This window comes from Neoarius graeffei, chromosome 4 (assembly GCF_027579695.1).
Source record: "Neoarius graeffei isolate fNeoGra1 chromosome 4, fNeoGra1.pri, whole genome shotgun sequence".
Classification (NCBI taxonomy): domain Eukaryota; kingdom Metazoa; phylum Chordata; class Actinopteri; order Siluriformes; family Ariidae; genus Neoarius; species Neoarius graeffei.
The window spans coordinates 10896783-10919167 of NC_083572.1; the positions used below are offsets into that span (position 1 = coordinate 10896783).

At 42.1% G+C, this 22385-nt stretch overlaps 1 protein-coding gene across 1 annotated transcript in view; it reads right to left on the bottom strand.

Annotated features, from left to right (window-relative positions):
- cacna1ia (calcium voltage-gated channel subunit alpha1 Ia) overlaps nucleotides 1-22385 on the bottom strand; it is a 431086-nt gene that overhangs the window by 110265 nt on the left and 298436 nt on the right. Inside the window, exons 12-18 of the mRNA XM_060918817.1 lie at nucleotides 22071-22188; nucleotides 21817-21972; nucleotides 21572-21662; nucleotides 18669-18814; nucleotides 9013-9468; nucleotides 6047-6147; nucleotides 2200-2323 (exon numbers count right to left, since the gene is read on the bottom strand). Of these exons, the coding sequence (XP_060774800.1) occupies nucleotides 2200-2323; nucleotides 6047-6147; nucleotides 9013-9468; nucleotides 18669-18814; nucleotides 21572-21662; nucleotides 21817-21972; nucleotides 22071-22188 (1192 nt within the window). The remainder of the gene's footprint in view (nucleotides 1-2199; nucleotides 2324-6046; nucleotides 6148-9012; nucleotides 9469-18668; nucleotides 18815-21571; nucleotides 21663-21816; nucleotides 21973-22070; nucleotides 22189-22385) is intronic.

The following is a 22385-nucleotide window of genomic DNA, read 5'->3' on the forward strand; positions in this document are numbered from 1 at the left end:
GTTCGCGTGTTTACAACGAAGCTCTGCAAGTTGAAGTGTTAAACAACAGTTTGCTTGATTCTCACTTGTCTTGGCTCTTATCTCTCAGGTAAATCATTCACAAAGATCATCAGAAACCCCTTTAAAGACCTGGATCTTAGTTAAACAAGACGGAGAAGTGATCACGGCGCATTGTAACTGTACAACTGGGGAAGAATTTTGTGGCGACCTTCATGCATATGGACTTTGTGAGGAGGAAACAAAGAAACAGCTGGGGACTTTAGCGCTTCATGACTAAAAAAAAGTACTGTAAAATAACGACACATAGCAAGAAAAGTACTTGGAAAACACTAAGGACAGAGCTGAGAGGGAAATACAAACCTTTCACCAAGTGATCACTGCAAACTCGAGCATGCTTCGACTCGGCTCCCTTCGATTTCAGTGAGAGGTTCAAAAGCCACCTTTCTTGACATCTTTTTGTGAAATCCTGTGTTCGTTCACCTTTTTTTATTAGTTCACAGGGAACCCTGAAGAAACTTTTATCAGTTTCACGGTTTGATCGATTCAAACAACCTAAAACAACGCAAGCGAGCGATGCGCCTTCTCTGTACAAACGCTTTGTCAACTGAGCTTTGGTAGACCACCAGCTCAAGTTTTGAAATAACTAATGAGGCGGATGTGATGTCACGTGAAACCCAGCAATTAGGAACACCCCTCCACCTGCTGTTTTCTGCAGTTATCTAATCAGCCGATCCCTTGACAGCAGCACAATGCATCAAATCATGCAGATATGAATCAAGAGCTTCAGTTAATGTTCACCTCATTCAAACATCAGGATCGGAAAAATAATTGTGATCTCAAAGTGTCACTTTCACTGTGGTATGGGTGTAGGTTTGAGCCAGATGGTTTGAATTGGTTTGAGTATTTCAGAAACTGCTGATCTCCTGTAGCCTGGGAAATCCCATGCTGCTTTGCACAATCGTTCCGATCTGAAAAGACAGCATGGAAACTATGGTCTAAAGGCTCGCCTGAGTTAGGGAGCCAATCAGAGAGTGGGGAGGGGTGGAAAGACGGTGACGCGTACTACTCAACAAACGGAAACTTGTAGTTTATTTGGGACTCCTAACAGCGCTAATCTCTCGGATATGCTTGTTGGTTTTTTTGGTCAAAAACATGTCTGTTGAATGTCCAAATACGGAGGGTCCAGCTTCTCTCATATTTGTCTTGCACAAACGGCAGTAATCGTTCGGTGCCATTGTTTTCCTATTTTGTTTTGCCTTCTCTTTCTCTTTCCTTCTCTTCTTCGCCTCTTCGTCTTCTTCGTCGCTCTAACTACGTCACCGGGTACAACTGCCATGATTGGCCATGGGCTACGTATACACCAAATGATAGACATTCGCAACGTCCAATAAACGGCCGTTGACAATCGTAAACCACACCTCCCCTATGAGAAATTCAATAGGCGGATTCCAGACCATATTTCACTTGTGATATGGTCTGGTGTTAACCAGACTAGATCTCCTGGGGTTTTCACACACAACAGCCTGTAGAGTTTCCACAGAATGGTGCGAAAATCAAAAAACACTGAGTGAGTGAGCGACAGTTCTGTGGGTGGAAACAAACACCTTGTTGATAAGAGAGATCAGAGGAAAATGGCCAGATTGGTTTGAGCTTCTTCTTTTTTTTTTGCCAGGAAGGATATAGTAACTCATAGTAACTCTTTACAACCGTGGTGAGCAGAAAAGCATCTCAGCAGAAGACCACATTGGGTTCTTCTCCTGCAGCCAAGAACAGGAATCTTACAATCACGAACAAGTTCCTATTGGCCAGTGAGTGTATATCACTGGTTATCCTCTGTCCTGCTTGAAACATGCCTCATAATAATCAGTTTACATCTCTTCCTTTTGGCAATTCTTCATTGAACTGAACTATAAATCAGCCCCAAGTGCCTTTTAGAGGATACCGTTACCCAGTTTTATCTTGAACATGCTTGAAAGATAACACTAACTCTTCTCTTCCATATATATGAGCTAATATATGCTGACTCTGATTAACAGGAAGTGAGGAAGACCTTATTTTACACCCAAAAAGCAGGACCAATTATGCCCACTTGGATTTCTGGTATGGATTACCAAGGATTAAGATCTTAAGGATTCAAAGACATGATTTTTCCCTGACTGTGTGAATTGTTATTGGGATAAAGAAAGAATCAAATCCTACCAGACTGCCCTGGTGAATCTTGGGCCTTTCAAGGGCCACTGTGATGCAGTTGAGGAAGATGAAGGCCAACACAACATAGTCAAACAATTTATGAGCGATGATCTTCTGGCAAGTTAACCTGAACCTAGAGAGAGAGTTGGAAGGAGAGAGGAGTTAATAATTCAGTTCCACCTCAGTGGAACTCACCTTTTTTTTCTGAACAGGAAAAAAAAAATGTTTCTTTTCACTGAACAAGAATCTCAGGTCTGTTTTCTTCAAAGAAACTCATGTGTGGCATGCTGCAATTCACCTGATTCTCCTGCTTCATCTGTTACTCCCTCGGGCTTGATCAATACTCTAATCAAAACTAGCGCACCATCACCATCTCATCCTTCAATAGTCTGCACTTCAGTGTTTGTTCTGTTCCTTCAAGTGCTCCATCCCCTCCATCTCTTTTTATCTGCATTACTTTCCTGTCTGCCTCATCAGTGCTGTTTTATTGTCCCCTTGAGCCTTTGTCCTCATGTATCCAGCATCTTCACAATCCAATCCACGGTCCTTTTACATCCATTTCACACTCCTACAGTATATCTCAACCTCTACATCCTTCCCTACTATTGCTTTATCCTCCCATCATCTTCACCCTCCATCCCATCAACCCATACCTACATTCTTCTGCCATTGCTGCAGGTTTGTCACTTTCCAAGCCACTAATCCATTTTACCATCCATTGTACCACTGTATACCTCGATCTCTTCACTTTTTTTCCACCTTCCATTCCACCAAAACACCTCCATCTCTCTATTCCACCTTACACTTCACATCCAGTTTCACTCTCAATTCCCCCATTCCATCTCTTCATCTCTTTTCTTCTTCAAATCAATCATATACCTCCATCTCTCCATCCTTTTCAACTTCCACTGTGACATCGTATCCTTCATCTTCTTCATTCATTCTTTTCACATTCCATTCCACCATTACAGACCTTGATCCCTCCATGCATTTCACCTTTCCTTAGGGCACCCGAAATCTCAATTATTCCATCCTTTTTAATTTACATTTTCATTCCCATCTCCTAAAGAATGCACATCCCTTATTATTATATCCACATTCATTGGATATGAGCAACTGCACACTCTGATTGGCTACCCTACTACTAGGCTATCAGCTCATATACCATGAGTAGAGAAAAACAAAATGGTGGAGCGTTTTGCTGAGCCAACCGAGGACGAAATAAAAACTCTACTCAAAAACAAAATCCCAAAAAATACAAAGAAAGCAAAAAAAAAAAAGAAAGAAAAAAATATGGAATGAAAGTATTTGATGGTACAAACTTCTTTTTTTTAATTTTTCAAGAATTATTATTATCACATTTTTCACGAATTGCTTTTGTCATTTCGCCAGTTTGTTTACATTCTTCATTTTGAAGCGTGAAAATTTGTTGAATTTATTAGACTCGTTCAAAAGCTCAAAGAAGTTTGAAAATTACAGAACAGAACTCAAATGTCCAAGGAAGAATTAAATACTTTCTACAAAAAAAGAAGCGGAAATGATTTTGTCGGACATTTTGTGTAAAAAGTTTTCATTTATAGAATTTGCAAAAAATTAAAATTAAAAATGCCGTTTCTCAAAATCCAGTGAATGTGGATAGAATAAAACAGTTATTCCACTCAGTCTCATGGCTTATAGCCAACTCAATGCTACACACCTTGTCAGTTATCAGCCCATAGACAACTCAATTTTGTGGAATAACTGTTAAATGTAGTTTGTGGCTCTCTGCCTGTGTATCTTCATCCTTTTCCATTATTCATGCTCACTGTAGGTTATTCTTGGGCTTCAGTCATGTGACTTTTTTTCGCAATTTCACCTCCGGTAAAACTGCTGGTGGTCTAGCAAATCAAAACGGCTGCTGTAGTGCAAACAACTAGCGATAACTTATCAGAGTACGCTCGTAATCTAGAAGCCACTGCTCGCTTTAGATATATTCAGAAGATCGCTATGTGAAATGGAATCGACCCGTACAGTCTGGGAAAGAAGGATTTGTCATACGATCTCGAAAACTACCCTTCAGTCGAGTTCCCCGACATCTCCAACTATCTGGTGTTGCAGACGTCCTTCTACACCGCAAAACAGATGAAAGCGTGGAAGAGTATGGAGGCTTACAACTTTTTTGTACATGGCTGGGTAAAGGACCTCGGTATCAAGTCTCTGCTGAATGAATCCTGGATTGTTTTTGCCCATGTAAGTATGTTTTTTTTAAGCTTTTCGTTCGCGTCTTTACAACGAAGCGCTGCAAGTTGAAGTGTAAACAAACAACAGTTGGCTTGATTCTCACTTGAGTTGGCTCTTATCTCTCAGGTAAATCATTCCCAAAGATCATCAGACACCCCTTTAAAGACCTGGATCTTAGTTAAACAAGACAGAAAAGTGATCACGGCGCATTGTAACTGTACGGCTGGGGAAGAATTTTGTCACGAAATTCATGCATATGGACTTTATTATTCATGGTTGTTTTGATTGCGTGCACTTGCTGAAAGACTTGTTGAAAAGACCACTAGGACACCCTGTTAAAGAAAGCGAGACACGTGTTGTTTTCAATATGGCAGCCATCGAGTGAAGAGTAAACAAAGAAACAGCTGGGGATTTTCGCACTTCGTGACTAAAAGAAGTACCATAAAATAACGACACCTAGCAAGAAAAGTACTTGGAAAACACTAAGGACATACACTACCGTTCAAAAGTTTGGGGTCATTTTGAACTTTCCTTATTTTTGAAAGAAAAGCACTGTTCTTTTCAATGAAGATCACTTTGAACTAATCAGAAATCCACTCTATACATTGCTAATGTGGTAAATGATTATTCTAGCTAAATTCTACTAAATGTCTGGTTTTTGGTGCAATATCTCCATAGGTGTATAGAGGCCCATTTCCAGCAACTCTCACTCCAGTGTTCTAATGGTACAATGTGTTTGCTCATTGCCTCAGAAGGCTAATGGATGATTAGAAAACCCTTGTACAATCATGTTAGCACAGCTGAAAACAGTTGAGCTCTTTAGAGAAGCTATAAAACTGACCTTCCTTTGAGCAGATTGAGTTTCTGGAGCATCACATTTGTGGGGTCGATTAAATGCTCAAAATGGCCAGAAAAATGTCTCAACTATATTTTCTATTCATTTTACAACTTATGGTGGGAAATAAAAGTGTGACTTTTCATGGAAAACACAAAATTGTCTGGGTGACCCCAAACTTTTGAACGGTAGTGTAGCTGAGAGGGGGATACAAACATTTCACCAAGTGATCACTGCAAACTCGAGCATGCTTCGACTCGGCTCCCTTCGATTTCATCGAGAGGTTCAAAAGCCACCTTTCTCAACGTCTTTGTGAAATCCTGTGTTCGTTCACCCTTTTTTATTAGTTCACAGGGAACCCTGAAGAAACTTTTATCAGTTTCATGGTTTGATTTATTCGAACAACTTAAAACAACACAAGCGTAAGGCGTTTTTCCTACGAGCAATGCACCTTCTCCGTACAAATGCTTTGTCAACTGAGCTTTGGTAGACCACCAGCTAAAGTTTTGAATAACTAATGAGGCGGATGTGACGTCACGCGAAACCCAAGAATACACTTGATCTTGATGGATAAGGAAATGAGGAGGAAATGAAATACAACAGTGAGAGAAAGAAAAAAAAAGTCCTCTCCCCACTCCCATTCCCAATTATGGTATTAAGAAAACGGTCAAGTCAAAATTAGGCGATTTCTTTGCACACAAATTACGTCAACGATTAAAACCTCCAAAGTGGCCGAGTATACCTTTAAGTCATTTTTCAATACAAGAAAGGTTTTTTTTTTCCCCCTTTTGGATGACTCACTTGTTCTCAGGGGAAAACAAGTAGACAGACCAGTCTTCCCTTGTCTCGCACCAGTCTGGGCGATACACCTCAATCATCTTCTGTATCCGAAAACATAGGCTCTTTAAAAGGAGCATAATGGCAATGAGTCAGTGAAACACACCCACAATTGCACATAGTGTAAAACTATCATTAAACACTCAGCAAACACTACTGCAGGCAATTTTATTCCAACAAACATGTCATTTTCTTACAAAGTGCATTCCATTAACTTCTATTAAAAAAAATAAATAAAAATCAAGCAATCAGTTGCTCTTTTACAAACACGGCTGTTGATTAAAAAAAAAAAGTACAATGCAGAGAATGTCTTGAGTGTTCTGTACCAATTCTCACACCGTCTGAAACATCTTAGTCAGGATCAACGACTGTCTTTCACAGAAGAAACAATTTGTAATGATGCACTACAGTTTGTAATGATGTGTTATTGTGTGTGGTGACAGAGAGAAACCTGAATCTCGCATTGTCGTCCTGTCACAAGAGAAGAATCAAAAGCAGGAATAAAGTGCCACTGGAAAGCTATTATTAAGAACAGTGCTACATCAGCGTCTGTTACTGAATAGCGCACGATGCTCTCATGATATACCTGACGGATGAAACTGAATTATGCTTTTCAGATATCATTTGCTTTATTCTTTCAGATGGTTATCTTGTCATCCATTTCATTGAAATGGTAGTGCACTAAATGGACGGCAACAAAACATTTGTGGGGTGGCTTGGAAACCCTTCACGTGGTGAAATTTTGAGATCCATGATGACCATTATACAACCCCGATTCCAAAAAAAATTGGGACGCTGTGTAAACTGTAAATGAAAACGGAATGTGATCGTTTGCAAACTCATGGAAACCCTGTATTTCATTGAAAATAGTACAAAGACAACATATCAAATGTTGAAACTGAAAGATATTATTGGTTTTTGAATGCTCATTTTGGGACGGCACGGTGGTGGAGTGGTTAGCGCTGTCGCCTCACAGCAAGAAGGTCCAGGTTCGAGCCCCGTGGCCGGCGAGGGCCTTTCCGTGTGGAGTTTGCATGTTCTCCCCGTGTCCGCGTGGGTTTCCTCTGGGTGCTCCGGTTTCCCCCACAGTCCAAAGACATGCAGGTTAGGTTAACTGGTGACTCTAAATTGACCGTAGGTGTGAATGTGAATGGTTGTCTGTGTCTATGTGTCAGCCCTGTGATGACCTGGTGACTTGTCCAGGGTGTACCCCGCCTTTCGCCCGTAGTCAGCTGGGATAGGCTCTAGCTTGCCTGCGACCCTGTAGAACAGGATAAAGCGGCTAGAGATAATGAGATGAGATGCTCATTTTGAATTTGATGTCAGAAACGCATTTCAAAAAAGTTGGGACAGGGGCGTGTTTACCACTGTGTTGCATCTCTACTTTTAACAACACACTGTAAATGTTTGGGAACTGACAAGATGCTGTAGTTTTGAAAGAGAAATGTTGTCCCATTTTTGCCTGATATACAATTTCAGTTGCTCAACAGTTCGGGGTCTTTTTGCGCTTCATAATGCACCAAATCTTTTTAATGGGAAACGGGCCTGGACTGCAGGCAGGTCAGTTAAACACCCGGACTCTTTTACTATGAAGCCATGCAGTTTTAATATGTGCAGAAAGCGGTTTGGCATCGTCTTGCTGAAAGAAGGAAGGCCTTCCCTGAAAAAGATTTTGTCTGGACGGCAGCATATTGCTCTGAAGTGTGTATATATCATTCAGCATTAATGATGCCTTCCCAGATGTACAAGCTACCCATGTCATGTGCACTAATACACCTTCATACCATTATAGATGCTGCTTTTGAACTGTACACTGATAACAAGCCGGATGGTCCCTCTCCTCTTTAGCCTGGAGGACGTGGTGTCCATGATTTCGAAAAAGAATTTCTACTTTTGATTCGTCAGACCTTGGGACAATTTTTCACTTCACCTCAGTCCATCGTAAAAGAGCTCGGGCCCAGAGAAGGTGGCGGTGTTTCTGGATATTGTTTATATCTGGTTTTAACTTGCATTTGTGGATGCAGTCATGAAATGTTTTCACAGATGATGGTTTTCTGAAGTGTCCCTGAGCCCATACAGTGATTTCCACTACAGAGACGTGTCTACTTTTAATGCAGCGTCTCCTGAGGGCCTGAAGATCCCAGGCATCCAATGTCAGTTTTCAGCCTTGTCTCCTGCATACAGAGATTTCTCCAGATTCTCTGAATCTTTTAATGATATTATGAACCATAGATGATGGGATCCCCACATTCTTTGCAATTTTACATTGAGGAACGTTATTCTTAAATTGCTGCACCATTTGCCCACACAGTCTTTCACAGAGCAGTGAACCCCTCCCCGTCTTTACTTCTGAGAGACTCCACCTCTCTGGGATGCTCTTTTCATACCCATTCATGCTACTGACCTGTTGCCAATTAACCAAATTAGGGTTTTTTTGTTTATTTGTTTGTTTGTGGGGTTTTTTTTAGCATTACACAACTTATTTTGTTACCCCTGTCCCAACTTTTTTGAAATGCGTTGCTGATATCGAATTCAAAATGAACATGTTTTTCAAAAAACAATAAAAGTTCTCAGTTTCAATATTTGATATGCTGCCTTTGCACCATTTTCAATGAAATATCAGGTTTCCATGAGTTACAAATCTTCACGTTCTATTTTTATTTATGTTTTACACAGTGTCCCAACTTTTTTGGAATTGGGGTTGTACATTTTCAGTCACTGCTTTGTTCTGCTTGGGATCACAGTGGCCCGGGAAAACTTTTGTACATATTTCAGTTTAAAGCTAAAGTTATGGAAACAAAATCAAATAAAATGAAATAAAATAAAATAAAAAAAGAAAAAAATTTGACCGATCACTATATCAGAGATTACATATTGTATGTTTATAAATTTTGGCTCCAAGTTTGATAAAACTTTGATCCATAACTTACATAGTCTGTCTCCTCGTCGAGGTGTGGTTTGTCTTTCTGAGCATTGAGTTGGGGATAAACCTCACTGAGCAGTGCTCTCTGACGCACTGGTGCTTTCCCATTACAGTCATGGTGCTGCTCCCCACACACACTTTTCTTCCTGGTCAAAAGGGGGTGCTGCAGTGGGGGTCCAGGGAGCTGGAGCTGCTCCGGGAGCTCAAGTGAGAGGGCACGCCGATCCCGGCGAAGGGGATAACGACGAGAAAGGAGAGGTGGGTGATGTGAGAGTTGGGGGCGTGGGGAGAGGAGGGACTCTCGCTCAGTTGGGTGGGAGTGGGGACCTCGGACCCGTAGGCTCCCCCCTACCGCCAGGCCCCGAGTTGCACGCCCCACGCTGTTCCAGCTTGAGCGGCGGCTCCATGCTGACTGAGGGTGGGGGCGCCCCCATTGGCGATACAAGGAACTACGGCCATGACGCTGTAAGAAGGGAGAAAAGAGAGGATTAAAAAAGAATCCTTGCACTTCCTTCCACTTGTATCTTTTATTAAGCTTTCCTGGCTAGGAGTATTATATGTTCAGCAAATTTTAGCTTATTAATGCACAATGGTTTCTACTTCTGTGTGTGTGTGTGTGTGTGTGTGTTTGCTTGGCTATAGTGCCTTACAAAGATAATTGCAGGCTGTATATGTTTGCTGTAAAAGAGGACAATTGCCCATATTTAGTGCCAGTGGAGGTAATGAAACAGTTTCCATAGAAACCTTGTTAACTGTTATTAAGTCATCTAAAATTACTTTAAGCAGGAGGCAATGCCACGTGCCAACAGGAGACGCGGCGCACGCACTTGGTGACTGTCAAATAAAACCTAGCGGCATGACAACTTGAGTCAGGACAAGAGTGAGAAACAAATGGTGCGATGTTTCATGGAATCGTGTGGAGCACTTTTGCTAAGTGACTGAAATACTGTGAACGGAGCACATATGGTGATTGATTCGTGATTCAGCATGACAGTGTGTGTGCGTGTACGTACTGGTGGCTGCATGTTGTATTCAATGCATGGTTCTACTCACAAAAATATCAGCTCTCATTAGCATGGCTAATCCCGTGATCTCCCATGCATAGTGCGTCACAACACTATATTTAAACCATCGAGCTTTCTCTCCTCCATTTCTCTATCTCTCTGTCTATGGCTGTCTCAATTAAAGAGGAGTTGCTATGGAAACCCCATAGTCATGGTTGGGCTTGGCAGAGAATTTTGGTCTCAATAACATGCTCACACACATATCGTGGACACTCGCAGGGAGTGCCAGGGCACTCTCTGGCCGAGTGATTTCTAATCAAAGCAATAATTATCGCAAATGTTTCATTGACTCATTAGCGGCATGTGACTTTTCCAGCAGAAGCAGCCAGCACGCACGGAGAGCTGATGGGAATCACACACACTCAGTGGGCTCACAGTTGGCAGTTTGAGTCCAATTCTGCCTCATATGTAACTAATCTGTCCAAGGCTGAGCACGAGGCTTAGATTCTGGCCACTACTGAATCAGCAACAGGATTTCCAGCACTCAATATTTCCTTCTCTTGACTTTACCAACGACAAAAAAAAAACACACACTCAAAAGCTCACTCATGCATAATTAAAGTTTAAGACATTAAGCTTCTCTGCAGCGGTACTGCCAAACACTGGCTTTCAGCTCCAAATAAACAAAAAGTACTTGTTTTAATCCAAGCGATTGAGTTTGATTGCTTTAACTATTCACAGTTGCGATGGAAAAGTACTGCACTTCTGTGATCTAAATTTTATTTTATTTTTTTTCCTCAGCTGAATTACAAGTTTCTCACCAGTTTGGGGATTTTCGCAGATTTTAATTCATATAACTCATCTCATCTCATCTCATTATCTCTAGCTGCTTTATCCTTCTACAGGGTCGCAGGCAAGCTGGAGCCTATCCCAGCTGACTACGGGCGAAAGGCGGGGTACACCCTGGACAAGTCGCCAGGTCATCACAGGGCTGACACATAGACATAGACAACCATTCACACTCACATTCACACCTACGGTCAATTTAGAGTCACCAGTTAACCTAACCTGCATGTCTTTGGACTGTGGGGGAAACCGGAGCACCCGGAGGAAACCCACGCGGACACGGGGAGAACATGCAAACTCCGCACAGAAAGGCCCTCGCCGGCCACGGGGCTTGAACCCGGACCTTCTTGCTGTGAGGCGACAGTGCTAACTACTACACCACCATACCGCCCCCCCGGTAGATTAAATAGTAAATAACAAAAATACAGTAAATAAATAGCCCTATTCAATGCCACAACTGTAGTAATTAATTAAAAAAAAAAAACTCAGTGTATATCTGATTCAGAACAGACTGGTTGTGTAATCTAAAAGCTGGAATTTACATAATAGCATACAAAGCAGCCATAACATTCAGTTTAAAAAAAAAAAAGCCACGACGGAGCATGCTGTTATAGGAAAATAATCAATGTGTTATTACTACTACCTCAAATACTACCCCTGATGTTTTATTCCTCTTATCTCATCTCATCTCATTATCTGTAGCCGCTTTATCCTGTTCTACAGGGTCGCAGGCAAGCTGGAGCCTATCCCAGCTGACTACGGGTGAAAGGCAGGGTACACCCTGGACAAGTCGCCAGGTCATCACAGGGCTGACACATAGACACAGACAACCATTCACACTCACATTCACACCTACGGTCAATTTAGAGTCACCAGTTAACCTAACCTGCATGTCTTTGGACTGTGGGGGAAACTGGAGCACCCGGAGGAAACCCACGCGGACACGGGGAGAACATGCAAACTCCGCACAGAAAGGCCCTCGCCGGCCACGGGGCTCGAACCTGGACCTTCTTGCTGTGAGGTGACAGCGCTAACCACTACACCACCGTGCCGCCTCACTTCATTTTGCTTTTACTTAAGTTATTGAACTTATTTAAATTTATTTCATTTTTATTTATCCTTTTTTTTGGGCGGCACGGTAGTGTAGTGGTTAGCACAGTCGCCTCACAGCAAGAAGGTTCGGGGTTCGAACCCAGCGGTCAGTGAGGGCCTTTCTGTGTGGAGTTTGCATGTTCTCCCCGTGTCTGCATGGGTTTCCTCCGGGTGCTCTGGTTTCCCCCACAGTCCAAAGACATGCAGGTTAGGTTGATGTGGGGCGGCCTTGGGCTGAAGTGCCTTTGAGCAAGGTACCCGACTCCTGACTGCTCCCCGGGTGCTTTAGTGTGGCTGCCCACTGCTCTGGGTGTGTGCGCACGTGTGTTCACTGCTTCAGATGGGTTAAATGCAGAGGATGAATTTCACTTTGCTTGAAGTGTGCATGTGACAAATAAAGGTTTCTTCTTAAGACTATTTTATCTTCTATTTTTAGACATGTTTACTTCTTCTTTGATTCAGGAGCTTGGTTGCAAATTTGAATTTCCCTCCGGGGATTAATAAAGTAATTCTGATTCTGATTCATTACTAATTCTCACTGGTTTCCGTTTGTTTAGCACAAAAGTCTTTTAGCACAAGTCTAAGTTCTTTCGCACAAGATCCAAGAACACTTCACCTTTATTATGAATACTTACTGATCATGTTTAAAGATGTTTGATGGATTAGTGGAAGTTTCTTTCGTTCGCAACTGTTGGTTACTAAGGAGACATGATTCTCTTTTTTCTCACTGAAATTGGTCTTTTTTCAGTTCAAGACTTTGTAGCTTTATTCATCAAATACATATGAAAACAATAATATGTGATATCAAATGGATTTTTAATAATTTGAGTAAGTTTTTGTGGCTACTACCTCATATAGCGGCGGTAGCCACGATGTCATTGTGCTGTAAGAATGTAATAAGCATTAGCATAAGCTAATTAACACATAATTAACTAGAAAAGCACTCGGAGAGTGCAGACCTCCGCCAAGAATCCTTTAAAAAAATCCGGGATCCAGAAGGTGATCCGGATCACCGCCAAAATTTAATGGATTGTTACTTGTGCCCAGTCACACCTCTGGAAAAAATTTCAGAGCAATCCGTTCATTACTTTTTCCGTAATGTTGCTAATAGACAAACCAACGTTACCGAAAACATAATGTCCTCGGCGGAGGTAATAAGTAACGCATAAGCATTACAATCACCAGAACGGTGAATTGTGATCTCGCGATATGAACAGTTGATCTTGCGTTATCATTGTGTTGTAAGAATGAGTGTAACAATAGCGCAATACGTATGCGCACAAGTATTACAATCACCAGAACAGCGAATTGTGATCTCGCGATATCAAAAGTACACAAGAACGAATAGAAGAATGTAAGAATGAGTGTAACAATAGCAAAACTTTGTAACCAATCAGCACTTATCCTGATCAAGTTTGATTACCCGTTCTATTTCTTGATAAACTTCGGAACTAGAAATGAAATAAGAGAAACCTCGTTATAACTTCGTAGTACCGGAAGATAGTCGGTAGATAAAAAGACAAATGAAATTCACATTGTGGTTCACCAAGGCGACTGATCCGATATCAAGTAAGCGGTGTTTATTTTAAGAAAATTTACCTTTTGATTATTACAGCTTTTGTTTGATTCTTCTGAAAGGTTTTTTTGTTTTTTTCAGCTTTTCGGCAGATTTTTAGGTGAAGAATTCCAGCCATTCAACAAGAGTTGTAATGAGTACTTATGTTTTTCAACGAATAAAATGTTTTGAATAAATTTCTGATATATTCTTTGACAAATGTGAAAACTAAGAGTAAAAGTTCAAAGTATAATTGGTCAAACTTCTGCTATTCGCTTTATTTTTTTATTTTATTTTTTTATTTTAGAGTCTTTACATTTGTGAAATTAAATGTGCTCATTAGTACTAAATAATGCTTCTAAGACAATTCATGAACAAGTGCTTTCTTACGATTTTGAAAACAGATACACTACCGTTCAAAAGTTTGGGGTCACCCAGACAATTTTGTGTTTTCCATGAAAAGTCACACTTTTATTTACCACCATAAGTTGTAAAATGAATAGAAAATATAGTCAAGACATTTTTCTGGCCATTTTGAGCATTTAATCGACCCCACAAATGTGATGCTCCAGAAACTCAATCTGCTCAAAGGAAGGTCAGTTTTATAGCTTCTCTAAAGAGCTCAACTGTTTTCAGCTGTGCTAACATGATTGTACAAGGGTTTTCTAATCATCCATTAGCCTTCTGAGGCAATGAGCAAACACACTGTACCATTAGAACACTGGAGTGAGAGTTGCTGGAAATGGGCCTCTATACACCTATGGAGATATTGCACCAAAAACCAGACATTTGCAGCTAGAATAGTCATTTACCACATTAGCAATGTATAGAGTGGATTTCTGATTAGTTTAAAGTGATCTTCATTGAAAAGAACAGTGCTTTTCTTTCAAAAATAAGGACATTTCAAAGTGACCCCAAACTTTTGAACGGTAGTGTATAGTTCACAGCACTGTATTTTGAACAAAGCCCTGATGCTGCTCACCGCTTGGTGATGCTTGTAAGAGATGAGGCAAGTATAATTGATAACATGTATATTTACTGTATGGACATTGCATCAGAAAACTATTTTATTCATAAGCAGTAGCCACATGTACCCATCGGGTACCTATTTTTAGGAATAGATTCCGCTATTAGTCGGCAAAACACATGTTGTCAAGCAGGGCAAGAGACATAATCTCCCGGTTAATTAATTCGGCAAACGCGTAATTATTGACACTCAGATGAATTTGTGATATGATCAGAAGTGAGGCGGCACGGTGGTGTAGTGGTTAGCGCTGTCACCTCACAGCAAGAATGTCCAGGTTCAAGCCCCGGGGCCGGCAAGGGCCTTTCTGTGTGGAGTTTGCATGTTCTCCCCGTGTCCGCGTGGGTTTCCTCCGGGTGCTCCGGTTTCCCCCACAGTCCAAAGACATGCAGGTTAGGTTAACTGGTGACTCTAAATTGACCGTAGGTGTGAATGTGAGTGTGAATGGTTGTCTGTGTCTATGTGTCAGCCCTGTGATGACCTGGCGACTTGTCCAGGGTGTACCCCGCCTTTCGCCCGTAGTCGGCTGGGATAGGCTCCAGCTTGCCTGCGACCCTGTAGAAGGATAAAGCGGCTAGAGATAATGAGATGAGATGAGATGAGATCAGAAGTGACTGAAGTTATCTGTAAAGGTGCCCACAATTCAAGGTTTGTTGTGGCTTAACTACAAATATCCAAAGACACCAAAGAATCAGATTTTCAGTCCACGTTTCAGGGATCAACAACTGATCCTAAACATGCACAGCAGCAGAAATTCCGGCATCCATTCCAGAAGCAATCATAATAAACCCCTTCCTATATCAAGATGAGTATTTTTTTTTTCAATTATCGTGACCATAATCCAGAGTTGTGCAAAAGAACACAGAGTTGTGCTAAGAGACTTTAGAACTTGTACTAAAAGACTATGGATTTGTGCTGAAAGACTTTTGTGCCAAATAACCGGATACCTTCTCACTCTTTGGGTTCTCACAGTTTGGCTGAAGGAAAATATTTCATGTGTATTTCTTTTAAAAGATTGTTTTAAACATTATACTTTATCTTATGGTATTATCCCATGGCACGGTTATGTAAAACATTCAATTTATCATTTTGATTTTACTGCTTTTAAAAAAATGTATTAAATTAAATGCATTACATTACATGTCTAAAAGTTCACAGACACCTCCACATCCAGACAGCTGCGTATGGCGACCTCTCGATCGGACTCCAGCAACAATTCTCATCTAGTTTCTACGATCTTTCATTGATCTCTCCAAACATCCAACATCTTTATGTCTAGTGTCTTTCAATAAAGTATCAACATAAGTTTTCTTTCTTCTGCCCCTATTCACTTTCCTGAATTTATCCTGCCACAATACATTACGTTAATGACATTTAGCAGGCGCTCTTATCCAGAGCGATGTACAACATACCCAGAGTAGACTGGGGAACAGTTGGGGGTTAAGTGTCTTGCTCAAGGGCACTTCAGCCATTCCTGCTGGTTCAGGGAATCGAACCAGAAGACCAAAGCTGCTTCTCTAACCATTAGGCTATGGCTTCCCCCGAACAAGTCATGATGCTATCTCCTTCTTGTGTCTTACATAGTGTCCAGCAAGTCTGAGTCTGTATTGTCTGACTTTCTCACACATGTGGTAGGTCACTATAAAGCTCATCATTTGTCATGCATTGCTGCCATGATACATTGAGAACATCCTCAGCATTTTGGAATATGATGATACCAAAATGGTATATCCAAACTGAAATCAAGGATATTTAACAGGGACTTGGTTTCCAATTTGGCGGCATGGTGGTGTAGTGGTTAGCACTGTCGCCTCACAGAAAGAAGGTTCTGGGTTCAAGCCCAGTGGCTGATAGGGGCCTTTCTGTGTGGAGTTTGCATGTTCTCCCCGTGTCTGTGTGGGTTTCCTCCGAGTGCTCCGGTTTCCCCCACAGTCCAAAGACATGCAGGTTAGGCTAATTGGTGGCTCTAAATTGACCGTAGGTGTGAATGTGAGTGTGAATAGTTGTTTGTTTCTGTGTGTCAGCCCTGCGATGATCTCGCAACTTGTCCAGGGTGTACCCTGCCTCTCGCCCATAGTCAGTTGGGATAGGCTCCAGCTTGTGAAGACACTCTGTCTTTCCATTTTTCTGTCACCAATTTGTTACAGAGATGCAGAAGGGACACGAAGGGGGAAAAAAATATGTACTTTTGCGAGATCTTGCAAAGTTTTTCCAGGTGAATTCAGCAACATGGAAACAACAGCAATGGAGCACACACACCAGTAGGGGGGAGGGGTCACAGAATTTTGAGATTGGCCTCAAATACAGAGACATTATTTAAATCAATTTTGTCAATATGTTTTTGCAGCATTCAAGCTCAATGCTAACACTGCCACTCTGTAAGTGAGGCATTCTACCTTAACTGATGTCACGTGTACCCTTTAGCGTGCATGCCTCTTGATCGGGAGATCGCAAGTTCTATTCATGGTTGGATTATCCCAAAGACCATCATGAAAACGGTATCTACTGCCATATGGCGAGGCACACTGCAATACAGATGTGAGTAAGGCATCAAACTCTTGCGGTTACCAGAGGACCAGCCCCCCCACGGTAACCCTAGCAACATAATAGGCAAGAGGGCTATAGAAACGCAGATCGGCGCCACCTGGTGTGCCTTAATCCGGTTAATACTTGGTGGGAGACTGCCTGGGAGACCAGGTGCTGGCACGGAAAGAACTTTGACTTCTTTGACATGTTATTTCAGAAATAGAGGAGGAACATAAATGCTGTTTACATGTGTTTGGCCACCACGACAGCCCTGTTTCTATGTTGCCAAACTGACCTAGAAGTACACAGATCTCAATGAAAAACTGTACGAGATCTCGCATAACTTTCATAGAAGTTCATTTTGAGATTGGCATCGAATATAAATACAATAAATCAGTACTCGGCAGTCGGAACAGCTTGCACATACACTACCGTTCAAAAGTTTGGGGTCACTTTGAAATTTCCTTATTTTTGAAAGAAAAGCACTGTTCTTTTCAGTGAAGATCACTTTAAACTAATCAGAAATACACTCTATACATTGCTAATGTGGGCGGCACAGTGGTGTAGTGGTTAGCACTGTCGCCTCACAGCAAGAAGGTCCGGGTTCGAGTCCCGTGGCCGGCGAGGGCCTTTCTGTGCGGAGTTTGTATGTTCTCCTCGTGTCCGCGTGGGTTTCCTCCGGGTGCTCCGGTTTCCCCCACAGTCCAAAGACATGCAGGTTAGGTTAACTGGTGACTCTAAATTGACCGTAGGTGTGAATGTGAGTGTGAATGGTTGTCTGTGTCTATTTGTCAGCCCTGTGATGACCTGGCGACTTGTCCAGGGTGTAACCCGCCTTTCGCCCGTAGTCAGCTGGGATAGGCTCCAGCTTGCCTGCGACCCTGTAGGACAGGATAAAGCGGCTAGAGATAATGAGATGAGATGAGACATTGCTAATGTGGTAAATGACTATTCTAGCTGCAAATGTCTGGTTTTTGGTGCAATACCTCCATAGGTGTAGAGAGGCCCATTTCCAGCAACTATCACTCCAGTGTTCTAATGGTACAATGTGTTTGCTCATTGCCTCAGAAGGCTAATGGATGATTAGAAAACCCTTGTACAATCATGTTAGCACAGCTGAAAACAGTTGAGCTCTTTAGAGAAGCTATAAAACTGACCTTCCTTTGAGCAGATTGAGTTTCTGGAGCATCACATTTGTGGGGTCGATTAAATGCTCAAAATGGCCAGAAAAATGTCTTGACTATATTTTCTATTCATTTTACAACTTATGGTGGGAAATAAAAGTGTGACTTTTCATGGAAAACACAAAATTTTCTGGGTGACCCCAAACTTTTGAATGGTAGTGTAAGTGAGAGAAATCTGAAGAGGATACTTAGCACAAGAGGACACACTTGTCGCAAGTTTGCCAAACTGACCTGGAAGTACATCAACCTCAATGAAAATCTTTGCGAGATCTCACAAAACAACTTTGTTTTTTTTTGTTTTTTTGTTTTTTTTTTATTTTCACCATGTCCCTTTGGCGGCTTCAGTAAATTCTATCTAGATTGCGCTTGGATACTAATTCTAACATTTGAAAGGTGATTGGTCTGATAGATGGTTTGGCATTTTGCTCTCACCAGTGAGAAAGATCGTTGCTCCAAGCTGCTCTTGCCCAGACTGGTGACACTGCTCTTACGGCATTCCTCTTCCAAATTGATCCTTCCTCCTCTGATGGGGTTCATCTCCAGGTGTCCATTAGGGGTCAAAGCACAAAGTTTAGGATCTGGACAGAAACAGAGTGCAAAAATTCAATATTTGAATTTTAGGACTTTCCATTAAAGCAAAGGAGCAAGAATTATAGAACTCAGCAGGTTAACAACTGTGACTTTGTTCTGTGGTATAACAGGGAAATGGATGGGACCAGTCACCTGACAGTTTCCTGTTTATGTGTTGAATTAAAGTGGAAAAAAAACCTGCTTCATTTTCCTCCTTGCCATTAAACATTTACATTGACCCGCAGTTGAGGTCGGCTGGAGGGTTGACACTGAATAGTTTTCGAAAGTGTGTTGGCTTTAATGTAAATTATTAACCATACTGCAGTAAAGAAACTTGAATAAGAAGAGAGACATTAAGAAATAAGAAAAGAATCAAGATATGACTCACACCCAAAAGGTCAGGTAATTACGAGGATTTATTCTCACAAACTAAGGCATAAGAAACAACAATGGAGCTTCCATGGAGACTGCCACTTCTCTCTGCTTGATCTAACTGATGCATGATGTACCGTAACCTACAGAGCAAATCATGATTTACAGATCATAGTAAAGGGCCTTTGCACTCTAGTCTCTGTGCAAACGCAAGATGCTGAGATGTTGTAAATTGAAGGCAGCAAATGATCTGGTTCAGCTGAGGAAAGGGGAAATGGAAAAAAATAGTGGTTTAGAGATGGATTTTAGAGTGAGCAGGAGTCTGAGGCTGTGCTGGGTGAACAAAACAAACCGACCCTCTCATCTCCAGTCTTTACTGACTGAGTGGAGGTAAGAACTGAAGTAGGCCAAGTGAGGAAATGGGAGCCAGGAAAGAGGAAATGGTTGAGAGAGAAGAGTGGCTTTTTGTGGGCTTAATTGAAGTAAAATAAATAAATGAATAACAGAAACCTTGAGGGGCGGCACGGTGGTGTAGTGGTTAGCGCTGTCACCTCACAGCAAGAAGGTCCGGGTTCGAGCCCCGTGGCCGACGAGGGCCTTTCTGTGCGGAGTTTGCATGTTCTCCCCATGTCCGCGTGGGTTTCCTCCGGGTGCTCCGGTTTCCCCCACAGTCCAAAGACATGCAGGTTAGGTTAACTGGTGACTCTAAATTGAGCGTAGGTGTGAATGTGAGTGTGAATGGTTGTCTGTGTCTATGTGTCAGCCCTGTGATGACCTGGCGACTTGTCCAGGGTGTACCCCGCCTTTTGCCCGTAGTCAGCTGGGATAGGCTCCAGCTTGCCTGCGACCCTGTAGAAGGATAAAGCAGCTAGAGATAATGAGATGAGATGAGAAACCTTGAGTGGCAACTCATAATGATCAGTACAAATTAAGTTAAACTACAGGAAAAAATTTAAACTTATTCTGGAGAGGAAACATCTTGGAGAAACGACATGCTATAGAAGAAACTCAGATTGGAAAAGGACCTATAATGGAACTGCAAATCCTCACCTTGGCGAAGAACTAGAGAAGGGACTTTTAACATAGAAGCAGGGAGTCCTGCTGGAGAAGGAACCAATGGTAGAGAAGAAAGGACTTATTCTGGAGAAGGGGCTCATACTGAGCACTGGAGAAGGGACTTAAAGAAGCAAGAACTCATCCCAGAAAAGGGACTCATACTCACTGGGGAAATACAACAAGTATTGGGAAAAGTTATGCATAATAGACTCAAGTTGGAAGGGGCTCAAATTGATGAAGGGACTTATTTTTGAAGAGAGAGTTATATTCTGAGAAGGGTGAAGTGCTGAATAAATGGAGGGGCAAGTAGTCCAGATGGACAAGGGTCTCATTACAATTCATGGCAGTTAGCAGACACTCTTATCCAGAGTGATGCACGACGAGTGCAAAAGTCAAGTACACAAAGTGCCAACTGAACAAGTGATAACAATACTTGGTGTAATATTCTGTTGAAGTATCAATACTCAAACAGCCAAGGAAACAAACCAACCATATAAAGTACAACTAAATAGAGAACTCAAACGGCTAACCCCAGGCTAGATAGTACACAGCCTGGGTTGGTCTAGACCGAAACGCAGTTACACAGTGGGCAGGGAAGCAGGGGAGAGGTGCAGCCTGAAGAGGTGAGTCTTTAATCTGCGCTTGAAGGTGGTCAGGGAGTCAGCAGTTCTGACCTCAATGGGAAGGTCATTCCACCAACGGGGAACCAGGACAGACAGCAGTCATGAGCAGGCTGGGGAGGAGCAGAGAGGAGGAGGAGGGGCAGGCGACCAGTAGTTGCAGAGCGTAGGGATCTGGTTGGCGTGTAGAGGCGGATCAGACTCTGGAGGTATGCTGGCCCTAACCCCTTGACAACTTGGTAAGCTAGCACCAATGTCTTAAATTTGATACGAGCTGCGATAGGTAGCCAGTGCAGGTCAGCAAGCAGAGGGGTGACATGGGAAGAATGAGGGAGGTTGCAGACTAGGTGAGCTTCTCATAGTTGAGAAGAAAGGACTTACTGTATCATGGAGAATGGACTTATACTGGGTACTGGAGGAAGGGACTTATAGAGAAGAAGGGACTCATGCTGGAAAACTGAATAATAGAATGTTCATGGAGAAGAAAAGACTCATCCTGGAAAACTTAGTCATCCAAGTCAAGTGAGGCATAATAGAAAGGGAGTCATACTGGATAAGAAATTTATTTGAAGATGGACATGCTGGGCAAGAAAGGTCTCAAAGAAGGAATTCCTGTTGATCGAAGTATTATCCAATTCTGTGTTTAAACCGGTTGGTTGCATTGGTGTTCATGGTGGGATGTATTCTACAATGCATGTCCCATTTATGTAGACCTACCAGAGAGCTGGAGTGAGTCCTTGTGTCTCTCACTCCCATCATAGTTGGAGGACGACCCATCATCATCTGAATATGAGCGATTAGCATCACCCTGATGGAAGAATGAGAGGAAAATGTCAAGGAAGTGGAATTCAACAGGATAAAGTACAAAAAGTAGCACCTGGGACTACAATTACTGCAATAGAGCTTTTTATTTTACAATGCTGTTGACATTTCTAGAGAAATGTCCAGTCCAGTTGCCTTGCCTCTGCCTGAAATCCCTCTACCAGGATGGCGACAAGTAGGTTAAAAAGCACATAGTTTCCAAAAGTCATGAGAGCCACGAAATAGAGAGCTGCCAGAGGAGAGGTGGAGGCCATGCCGTTATACAACACCACGTTCCAGTCTTCCTGAGTCAGGATCTACAAGGGATACGAATATACACATTTTAAATTGCTATAAAATGTTGAGTGATTGATGTAATATTTCGAGATGTTTTCTCGGAGCATGATTGAAATACCTGAAAAACAGTCACTATGGCCCACAGTAGAGAGTCAAAGTTTTTCCTGTCCGGGACCGTGTCTCCAGCGTCTGTCTTCAGACTGAACTTACAGCCGAATATGTGCATGCCCAAGATACTACAATGAGAGAGATACAGTAAGGACAGCTGCAGAAAGTGACGTTTGCACATGTTGTTAAAACTCAAACCATTCAGTGTTCTTTGCCACCTAAGTGACCCTTCCTTCCTTGTTTTTCCTTCATGCAGCAAAGCTTGAACATATACTCCAAGTGGACCTTTGATAGCAGGAATGCCCAGTGCTCAGATTTACCTCTG